The sequence below is a fragment of the Cryptomeria japonica genome, chromosome 2, assembly GCF_030272615.1.
Source record: "Cryptomeria japonica chromosome 2, Sugi_1.0, whole genome shotgun sequence".
Classification (NCBI taxonomy): domain Eukaryota; kingdom Viridiplantae; phylum Streptophyta; class Pinopsida; order Cupressales; family Cupressaceae; genus Cryptomeria; species Cryptomeria japonica.
Window position 1 is genome coordinate 85,557,153 of NC_081406.1, and position 12,260 is coordinate 85,569,412.

The 12,260-nt window shown below is 33.7% G+C and overlaps 1 protein-coding gene across 1 annotated transcript; it reads left to right on the forward strand.

Moving 5' to 3' along the window:
* Positions 1 to 861: 861 nt before the first annotated feature.
* On the forward strand, positions 862 to 1,579 carry LOC131859223 (major pollen allergen Bet v 1-D/H-like). Its single transcript, XM_059212798.1, has 2 exons — positions 862 to 1,045; positions 1,329 to 1,579. The coding sequence occupies exons 1-2, from the start codon at positions 862 to 864 to the stop codon at positions 1,577 to 1,579; spliced, it is 435 nt and encodes a 144-aa protein (XP_059068781.1).
* Positions 1,580 to 12,260: the final 10,681 nt, after the last annotated feature.

The following is a 12,260-nucleotide window of genomic DNA, read 5'->3' on the forward strand; positions in this document are numbered from 1 at the left end:
TACTTGATTATATTTCTTAATTCTGAAAATACAAAAACATATAAAACTGTTCTTCACTTTTTAATACTATATGAACTGTGAAAAACTCATACCAAATCTGTCAATATTACCTTCGAAAAAATCTTATAACAAATCTATCAGATTAAATTATAAAGAATCGATTTAATAAAAAACAGTTTAAGAAGAGAGATTTTTGTTTTGATACAGTAAAACATATATTTTTTCAATAAACACAGATCCTATCCCTGCAACGACGCGGGAGGATAAATTCATTCAGATCATATACATTGTTTGTCATAAGAATTTAAAGACATATAATCATTAAAGTTCCTGTCAAACTGCATTCAAACATGGTGATTTAATGACAAACAATGTATTACAAAAAAGTTGTAACTATGATGGTGAAAAAGATGCAAAGAACTTACTTCAGTACAGACTATCTTTAGCCTTTGTCAGTCATAAGGACCTCTTCACTACCACACTGAAATTAGTTAACTAGTTATTGAATGCATAATGGCGGTGCAGATGGTCCTTAAATAGGATTCCTTTTAATCAATATAACCTCACATTTTGAGATTTTCACATTCTGGCCTTTCAATATATTTGAATTCTGTCATATCAGCAGCAATATATTTGAATTCTGTCATATCAGCAGTTATTAGGTGATTGTAGTGCAATTCATAAAATATGTTAAGAGATATCATTCTCATTTCTTATTTGAATATTAAATAAAATAGATTCTCATTTTCATCGATTTCGGCTGCACCTCTATATATAGAAATGCTCTTATCCCACTTCACACAACTTACAAGGTAAAGGAGGAAAAGATTTTTGACCGTAGTTTTGGGTAAGAAAGAAAAGATGGTGGCAGGAAGTACAACAGTGGAAATAGTGAGTGCAGTGGAGGCAAAGAGGCTGTGGTATGCAGTGACAAAGAATGCAAAGAGCCTCTTCCTAAAGGTTGCCCCAGAACTTTTCTCAAGCATCACCACTCTCAGTGGCAATGGAGGTGTAGGCAGCATCAACCGAGTGGACTTTAGCCCTGGTATCATCAACCTAGTGGACTTTACCCCTGGTAGTCATGTTACAAACTTATGATTTAATGCAAATGTGATGATTTTTTTGTGGAAACAAGTGGGTATATATAGATGTTGGTATCTCTTGTTTCTATATAGCAGATTATAATATTTTTGTGATGAGTTTTTTGGAAAACAAGTCTGAATATATAGACATTGGCATCTCTGTCTTTATATAATAGATTATAATATTTTGAATAAGCATACATCTAAATCACAAATTATCTTGTGTACTTGTTAACTTTGTGAAAGAGAGGGTGGATAAAAGAGACGAAGACAAGATGGTTTACGCTATGAATCAGCTTGAGGGAGGAATGGTGGGCAAGGCATGCAGTTCTGTGAAATGTGAGCTCAAATTCAGGGCTAAGACAGGAGGACGATGTGTAATTACATGGACATGTTACTATGACACCCTCCCTTCTGTCATTCCTGATCAGATTAAAGTTGAGGAGGCTAAAACCTCCATTATAGCATTGTTCAAGAAGGTTGATGGAGACAAGTGATGAATATCTTGTCTCCAACCGCACCTTATATTCTTAGGGTTGAAAGGCTTGAACATATTATAAGTGGCAACACCACCTATCTTATCTCAGCTCATCTCCCCTGCTATAATAATGTTGTTGCCACTTCTCATACAATTGAGCTCTAAAACTGGCAATAAAATTTAGCCATCTTTTTGGTGTTGTTTTTCTTGGTTTCCAAATATATTGTTTGGTTATGGTTGAAAATATGTACCATTTGTTCAGGCTTATCTGTTATATTGTAGCAATTTGATTGTTTGAGCGCAACCTCAAGCAATAAATTACTCTTTAATTTGACAAACTTTATAATGTTTCAAATTAATTTTTATATAATTTCATAAGAAATAGGATACTTTTTAAAGGCATGTCCCTTGAATATGTAATATTGTGCATGTTTAAATAAATGCAAGCAGCCCATTGAGATTCATTCCATGTAAAACAATCTGATAATATTTAAGAAACTGTAGAAGAAGTAATGGAGGTGTCAGAAAGGAGAGACAAATCAGCAGGAGAAAACCATATCTATTTCTTTAAATCATTTTTTTGTTTGTCCATTAGAAGTGGGGAAGGATTATCCTTTGAATAAACTCGTTTAAGTGTTTAATTTAGTCATAATAAAAATCAGAACTGAGTGCAAATTAATAAGATGATTAGGTTATAAAAGCTAGAAAAAAATTCACAGGTTGTAGGGCAAAATTTGGCAACCTTTCATTGAAGACCAAATGTTCAGTACAATATTTTCTTACAATGTCCAAGTTTTAGTCACCATGAGAAATTTCTTGGCATTAATAAATGTATGAACCTTCCAAGAATATCGTGAAAATTTAATAGTGTGTAAGAAATAGCTTGTGTTACATTCCATGAATAGTTCAAACTCAAAAATGAATATTAATAGAAACTAGCAAATCTAATTTCAATTTTTTATTTTTTTTTGGGTTGTGTAGTTAGGAATGACATATTTGTGATTTATTGGTTTAAATATTATATTTATTGTTTGGTTTGCAATTGAGTTAGTAGATTTTGTTATATCTTTAGCATGGAATTTGAGTTTTAGGAGTAGAAATGGTGATCGTCAATTCTACTACTTTACAAATATTTCTATTATTTTTATTAGTATTATTTCTATTATTTTTATTAGTAATCCCAAGTTATTAGTGATTATTGTGTATTAATGACTTTCAAGCCTGATAAGAAATATAGATATTGGAGAAAATTACAAGTGGCTATACAAATATCCATCACTATAACAGATCAAATTATTACCACATGGCACATCAATCTAATATTCACGTCATCTCATATTAGTTGAGCTAGGTATGTAATAATGTCATTTTTCTATAGTTTGCTAAACACATATTTATGTTATTTATTGTAACACAATTCCTTTGAAAGGCATTTAATTGAATTGAACATTCATCATTTGGTGTATCATATCTCATTTGATTGTTCCAAGCAATTATTCTTCTATCATTCTAGGAAGACTCCAATTGGAGCATCTTAAAAAAAAAATTGCATAATCATCCTAAGGAATCTACATGCTTGAAGAGTGTTGTCCTTGATCATTTGCATAATCTAAGGCTCATCTTTTTTATGGGTTGAACTAGGAGAACATGTATCGTAACAATCTAGAAACCCTCTAAAGGTGTTTTAAAATACCACTAGTCATTAGAGCATAGTAAACAACAAAGAATTGAGCAAATCAAGAATTAAAAGCACACACAACTATCAGATCAAATGTATGGCCAAAGATTAGATCTAGATTTTTGCACGTAATATAGGCCTATAGATTTGATCCTCTAGAAAGCACATAAATGATTCTAGATCCAATGTAAAGTATAAATAAATACTATTTCCAAACCCAAGACTTCAATATCATATTAAAATATTTTTCTTCAAATCTCAATCTAATACTTTTCTGTCTTATATTTAATTTTCATAGTTAACATTTAATTTTAAATTATATATATATATGTATGTATGAATTGATAAATGATGAATTAAATTTTTTGTAATTCAAAATAAATTTGATATCATAAAAATATGTAAAAAAATGAATATACAAAGGTAAACCCATAAGAAAATATTTAATAAATAATTATTTTTTATTAAAGTAAAAAGATCTCTCTAACAATTGTAGAATTTGGATCCAATGTCCTGCTAAGAAACATACTATTATGCATCTGACTGACTTTAAACAGTCGAAGTCATGGAAGACAAATAAAAAACAAAATCAATTCAGACCACTAATTCTTATTTTTGCATGACTAAACCTGCAACTTATTACCAACTATTTTATAACTACCATATTCCCATGGCATACTAAACATTCATCTCTTACAGTTGAGCTGATTATGGTGTGACAATACCTGCACCCAACACAACAAAACAGATGGTTTAGAAGAATGTTGCACAATTATTAGAAGGGGTAAAAAAGCAAACAGAAGAAGAAATATGTATAGGATCACAATATTCTGATGATAGTGAAATATAAGAACAACAGTCACAGTTTAATTGAATTATATAAATCTGTAATTTTAAAGCGGTCAAAAAGATTTTAGAATTAATGAATTCAATCATATTCTATGATTCATCATACAATATTAGAGAGTTCAAAAAAAATTTAGAATCAATGTTTCAGATCACATTCTATGATCTATCATATGATATTAGAGAGCTCAAAAGATTTTAGAATCAACATTTCTGATCACAATTCATTATCTATCATAGGATGTTAAAGAGTTAAAAAGGATTTTAGAATGAACATTCCACATCACACTCCATGATCCATTATAGGATGTTAGAGAGTTAAAAAGATTTTAGAATCAATGTCCCATATCACACTCCATTATCCATCATACAATATTAAAGAGCTCAAAGAGATTTTAAGATCGTACTTCATGATCCATCATCAAGATATTAAAGAACTCAAAGCAAATGTGATCTAAAATATTGATGCTAAAAATCTTACATAAGCAAATCCAAAAATAATGACGACAAACCTAATGAATTATAAAAACATAATAACTTAAATAAATATATGATTAAGATAGTCAATCTTACTGCCGCATCTGAAATGGTGGGGAACTTTTCTTCCACAGCCTTCAATAATTCGGATAGCTTTCCTAACTTGAATGAGAGCAGCCAGCTGTGGAGTAACTTTGGGACACACACAAGCTGTGTTTGCACTCCTTATCAAAGAACAGCACTTGGGTAATGGCGACTGCCCATATATTATTGGCTTGCAGGCATTAATCAGCCCTTGGACTTGATCTTTACACTTATCTCCCTCCACTCCCATCATACACACTGATAATACACAAGCACTTATTATCACCATTACCACACAAGCCCTCATTTTCGAAGCCATAACATTCATCAATCCTACAATACCCACTTCGCTTGCAATGCCTACTTATATCTCGAAATCTATATCAAAGTCTTCTATTTGATGTTGCAGGAGTCCAATCGACGTGTATTCCAGTGAATCATGGCAGACAATATACTTTCTTGAAGCGCGTCTAGAGGATGTATCTAGACAGTCGAGCTCAAAAAATTCCTTAAATTTAATCGATTTTGTCTTGGAATCTACAAACCAGGGCAATTTTTCCGCACATGTGGGGAAATTATCTTGAGATGGGGTTGTCATGGTTACTTTACACTATTGCATTCACATGACCTAACCATGTCCTAAGAGTTAATGAATTGGAGGGCATTATGTATCATGTTGTTCCTATCACATTATGTATTTGTATGAACTAACCATGTTCTAATAGTTACATTAGGACGCCATAACTTATCTCATGGTATCGAAACGAATGTGCATAGTTTGCCTTACATTGGTTTCATCAGCTTATTTATTGAAAAGATCATTGAAAGATTAGAGAAATTTTTACATGTTGAAGAGTAAAGCAAAGGGAGATGGTAGTGCAAAGTTTTCTCTCTTTTGGTACCCTTAGTCTATTATAATGAAGTCGGTGAAGATGAAAGGACAGAAATATAGTGCATCTGATCAAGAGTGTTTAAAAGAGTCAAAACAAGCTTTTGCAGTGATAAGCTTTTTACGATGGCAGTCCAAATCATAAAGATAGTAAGACACGATTACAAGGGGAAGCTTTGGAAAAAGGTTTGGACAGTTAGAGCAGCAGTAAGAGATACAAATCAAAGTTTTTAGAAGCATTATTGCAGCAGATAATGAAGACAAAACAATCATATAGTCAAAGAGTATGGCACATCTACAAGATACAATGATGGTAACCATTGTTGAAGACAATTTTGTGTTCAAGAGAGCCAAGGGTATGAAAATACACAGACCAAGATAGGTTTTTGATATACCTCTAAAAGAGTGGAATGAAAAAACAAAGAAATGACAAATCCCCTTCCAATAAGGGTTTGAGGCAAGAAGTAATGTAATCCATAGTTTTTGGAGACCCAAAGAGAGAGAAAATTCCTCCAAACCCTACCAAATGGACACAGCAAGAACGGATAGTCATGATAATTGTCTCAAAAAGGAGGTTTGTATATTTCCAGAGATGTAAGACAGTTTGCTAAATGTCTTTTTTAAAGCTGTGAATAACAAGGTAGTCAAGTGTCACCAAAGTATGAACTCAAAGAGAAGATATCAATATGTGAAATAGTTCAAAAAAGGGAAGCCCAACAAAAGGCAGTGTAGTTTTGAAAGATGATACTTGAAGACAAAGTTTGTTAAATTCTATGTTTGAAAGTACTTTCAGTTTAAGGACTCTCATGAATATAAGATTGAGATGTTGTGACAGTGATATCGAAAGGTCATAATATGATAGGGTTATGACATTTAGTAAGAGAAAACAGACAAAGAGTAAACTTCTTTCTCAAAGGTAAATCTCAGTGCAGGGGATTATTTGAGAGTTTAAAAAGAGTGACAATGAGTGAATATGATAGTGAAGATTGTGACAGGTGTAACACAAGGGGCAGTCCAAAATAAGGATAGAGAAGGAGAACATATACTTGTGATAAGGATGATAGCACATTTTAGATGTACAATGACATGAAAAGAGCAATTAAATGATGCAAAGATTCTACCATGGAAAATCTAGAGGTATAAGATAGTCATGTGACAGTCTTTTTCAAAGAAAAGAGTGACAATTTAATTGTACAAGGTATAATATTGAGAAAGATGTTGTTAGAGTTATTTTGTATTAAAGCTAATAATTATTTATTTAATTATTAGCCTATTATCCTCTACACTTAAGCTAAAACATAGGCATTTGATAATATTGTAGGGTTTCTTTAGGGTTGCACAATCTCCTTTTATAAGGATTGTATTGTACTTTTTTATTGATTCCCTCTTTGAAAGATAATATTTTTCTTCAGAACCATTTTTTTTTTTTGCCTCCATTTTTCTCTTGTGACGGGTATTTTGCTTGCAGGTGTTCTTGGGATCTCTGAAGTTGTATTTCTCAACTTCATCATGGTATCAGAGCTTAGATCTGAAGCAACATGTTCTTTTTTTTCGAAGATTTTTTGGAGCTTTGAGGGTTTCAAGTTTTTCAAAGCTTTTTATTTGGATCTGGGGTTCTTCTTTGTTTTTGGGCATTTTGGGCTCAAACGAACGTCACCGTTGAGCTCATAACACCCCAAAACCCCCATTTTCATATAAAATTTATCCAATTTGAACAACTTTGGCTCTGGATTTTTTTTTAGTTTTTTGCCTTTTTTGGGCACGGATTTCAAGAATATATATATATATTGGCAGTTTAACAGCATGCCCAGGCCGATTGCAACAAAAAAATTGTGAAAAACTTTTTTTAAAAAAAAAAGCACATCGGGGGGGGAGGCTTTGCAGGTTCGTACGGTGCAGCAAGGCTTGTCCTCCACCTCCTGACCACCACCTTCCACCCACCGGCCACCTCACGACCACTGCCACCCAAGCACTCGCCCACTGGATTTTTTTCCAACAAAAGCCTTTTTTGGGCAAGTTTTTCGACAACTGGTTTTTTTTTTGGCAATGATTTTTTTCAACAGGAAGGGGAATATTTTTGGAATATTCCACTAACATCAGCATGATGTCATGTTGACGTTAGCAGGACAGACAACTTTGCATGGCCCCTGAGACCCTCTTTGTGCCCTAAAAGAAGGGCTCTTTTTTTTTTTTCTTTTGGCCATAACTTGGACATACAATATCATTTTTTGGCAAACGAACTATCGTTGGAAAGATGGTTTCGTCTGCTTTCTATATTTGTGGGTTTCATCACCTGGTTTTTTTGTTGGTACATTGTATAGCCATTTGAAGTTAGAGGTGTTGTTTTCAGTCTCGAGCTCGTATCTTTTCACCAGTTTCTCTGTTTTTCGCAATTCTAGTGGCGTTGGGATAGTGTTTCAGAGCTCTTCACATCCATCCATGCACTTTTTCCATATTTTACTCCAGGTACATTTTATTCAGTTTTTTTGTGTTTTCATACTCTGGTGAATTACTTTGACATATGAGATAGTGGAAGCTTCTCGTTTGCATGGGATGACTTGTTTTTTGTTATTCTTCGTGTATTTCCAGTCTTTTGTCTTCTTTAAGCATTGTATATATCATTTTGTAAGATTTTTCCTTTTTGCAAACGCACTGAGATAAAGTGCCACTATGCCTTGCATGCTTGGGATCTTGCACATCTTGTGCCTTATTGTACTCGCACTTTGTTATAAAGTGTCATGGGGGGTTTGATGTTTGTCTTTGTTTGTCATCTACATTTGTCATGTGAGTGTTCCTTCCATGACATTAGCCTCATGATATGTGTCAAGTGAGTGTTCCTTCCACGACACTAGCCTTTATATGTGTTTGTACTTTCTGTTGCACTCTCGATGTTCCTGGTTCTTCGTCATGCAGCTTGTATTGGCATTCAGTTTCAGTGTACCTTTCACCTCTCCCTTGTCAGCATTATGGGGGGGTTCACCTGTTGGTTGTTGGTTCTAATGCTTCATTGGTTCGTTGGAGTGAGCTATGTATTCAGTATTTGTTCCTATGCACTAGGCAGGTGCAATGGCTAGTTACCTATGCATTTCGGTGAGATGGATCATTTACCATATGGACACTCTTCATTCCTATTTTGGAGGCAACCTTCCATCTTCGATTGATCAACTCTTTAGACTTTGGTGTTTTTGCCATCTGTATCTTCGAATTCAATTGTTTGTCTTTGTTTGTCATCTGATTCGAGTAATGTTATTTGAGGGCACTCGTGCAGATTACAATCTTCTCTACCTAATCATATTCTATTTCAGTGGAGGTTCTTTAGATCGACAGTTATTCTTCGACATTGTTTGCAGCTTCATGCTTTAGTGGTGTTCTTCATGTTCATCATTTGTTCCTTTTTTCTGGGACATTCTCTTGTTTGGAGGCTTCTTCAGTCCTTCACTTGTATTTCTCTCTTTAGGAGAGGAGTTTTTCCCATGAGGTTTTCTCCTTTTCTGCAGTTGTGAGATATCTTTTGTACTTGGGTATCTCATCAAGCCTAGTTGTCAGGACCCATTGTTACTTTCATGCATTTTGTTTACATGCATTTCTTAGTCCTTAGTTGTTTTTAGCTACTCCCTAAGTTCATCTTAAGGGGGGGTGTTAGAGTTATCATGTATTAGCTAATAATTATTTATTTAATTATTAGTCTATTATTCTCTACACTTAAGCTAAACTTGGACATTTAATAATATTGTAGCTAATTATTAAATACACATTATCCCTTTAGGGTTTCTTTAGGGTTGCACAATCTCCTTTTATAAGGATTGTATTGTACTTTTTTATTGATTCCCTCTCTAAATGATAATCTTTTTCTTTAGAGCCATTATTGCTTTTTTGCCTCCATTCTTCTCTTGTGACAGGTATTTTGCTTGCAAGTTTTTTTGGGATCTCTGAAGTTGTATTTATCAACTTCTTCAAGTGTCATAGCAAACCATAATGTAAATTCCAATCTTTATGGGAATAACAACATGAGAAAATGACAGTGGCATGTGATGCCAGGGTGGATAGTGTCAAGAAACAAAATCATGGTCTAAAAGGCAATCATAAAATGGATCAAGGACACCAATGTGAGTAGGGGTATCATTACACAATAATACAAGGAATGGCAAGTTAGGTTATGACATAATGATGAGTATATGACAACCTAACATCATGGACAATCCTTCATGACAGAGGAATATGAGTTGAAAACATGGTTGCAAGTCAGCAAAGAATATTTCAATGATATTGAAAAGAGTGTAGAGCAGACACAAGGATAGACATATGGCTAATTGTAATAGTGTTTGGTCTTTTATTTCTTTTAAAACAGTGTGGGTAAGGAGTCCTCATTCCAAACATCAAGGAGACCAATTCATATATATCATTGTCAATGAACAAAATCAATGTGAGAATGAGGTCAAGTTCTGAATTTTTACAGTCAAAGAAAATACTATCAATAAGATATGGAATTATCAAGAAAGATATTGAAGGGGTCACTATCTTAGTGATATTCCCAAAAGCATGGTTTTAATCATAAAAATTCCATATGCTTGATACACAGTAGAAGTCTTGTTAACTTATAAAGGCATGGTAAAGATAGTCTTTGAGAAAGATAAAATCATGGAAAGAATAAGAAGAAAATCCTATTACAATGTCAACGACGTATGTAGTTTTAAAAAGGATAGTGTCCAGCAAGAAGTAGTGATCAAAGAGCCTTCAAGAGGACAGTGAGCATAAGATAAAGAGATTGTTTATGACATCTTTCAATGATAGTCATTAGTGTAAATAATGTTCGATTTACAATTCAATATGCAAGATGTATTCTAGTTTATATTCTTTTATCTCTGTATTATCTATTTATCTTATAAATCTGACTATCTTCTTTTGTATGGCAGGTGAGAGGAGCATTTATTAATTTCGATGTCCTTTCTCACAAATGCCATTTGATATATATAGCAAGTTGGGTATGATCAAGCAATGCCTTGACCGATCATGACCGATCAAGCGATGCCTTGACCGGTCATGACCGATCAAGACATTACTTGATCGTACCCCTTTGCTAATTATATTAATAACAAACGGTGTATATTAACAACCGATGCCAATTGGTATATGTTTATCTTAACAACCGATAACTATCGGTGTATGCTTAACTTTAACAGCCTGAAAGCAATTAGTTCTTCTTTACTTTGCCACCCGATATTAATTGGTGCATATATAACCCGATATCAATCGGTGCCAGTTTATATTAACACGCGATACTAATCAGTGTTTGGTTAATCCGATAATCATTTGTTTACTATTAAATATGTTAACCGTTATAAATCGGATTGCATTGGTTAGCCCGATTTAGTAATCGGTAAACACAAATAATGCTATGGGATGATTATTGATATTAAGCATTTGATCGAACTAAGTAGATTAATTATATACAAATGAAGAATGTTTATCAAATGAAGGATTAATTGCTTGAACTTTTTCATCACAATTATTGACAGGATAAATGATTAAATGAGAGACTTCATTTATCTCTCATTCAATCATTTATCTTACCGAAGCTATCATGCATTAACACTCCCTCTTAGCTAGGTAAGATAAATGCAACCAATATATTCAAGCATCACAATTCAAATGATAGTTAGCATTCTTTACACAATCTAACTCTCTAGAAAATCATATCACCTAATCACATGATATGAAGTATCACCTAAACACGTGATACAAATGTCCATCACGTCATTCTTGTGATGATAGGATATCACCTAAGCATGTGATGTCAGTATTGCCTAAACACGCAATACTTAAGGATGATCATATGAGAAGGATTAAATTCTCATCTTATCCAAGTTGTGATACGTGTACTAACACCTTATACAAATGTTTTATCACAACACAATCATGGCACGTCCATGACACACCAAAGATCCACCATGATAACCGGTTTGGACATCATGAGATCGTCACCTTATAATGTCTACATACAAGTGTTCATTATCTTGAGAGATCGTCACCTCTTAGATATGAACCCAGGGGATAAAATCCAAAATGTCCTATCATGACAAAGAAGCTTACACATTAAACATCTTATTGATATGCAAATACAGATTTACAAAGAAAATTACCTTTCTATCATATCTAAACCTTTTCTGAAGTGATCAACCTTCACTCTGGAAAGAGGTTTGGTTAGAATATCTGCAGTTTGATCTCATGTACAAACATATTCTAATTGGATCACATTCTTGTCTACCATATCTTGCACATAGTGGTATGTAATCTCAATATGCTTGGATCTGTCATGGAACATGGGATTTACTGAAAGTTTTATGTAGCTCTGATTGTCACAATGTATAACAGTGGGTTTCATAGGCTCTCCAAACAACCCCACAAGTAGCTTCCTAAGCCATACTACTTGTCGGGCAACCATAGAAGTTGCAATGTATTCGACCTCGGTGGAGCTTTGAGCTACGGAAGACTGCTTCCTGTTGATCCAAGATGTCATAGTTGAACCTAGATTGAAGCAACACCCTGAAGTGCTTTTTCTGTTATTCACACTTCCAGCCCAATCTAAATCTGTAAATCCATGTAGGTCTATATCAATTTTCTCATATTTGAGACCAAGGTTTAGGGTACCTTGTAGCAATCTCATTATGTGTTTTACTGCAACCAGGTGTATCTCTTTAGGTTCACACATAAATTGACTTAAAGCAT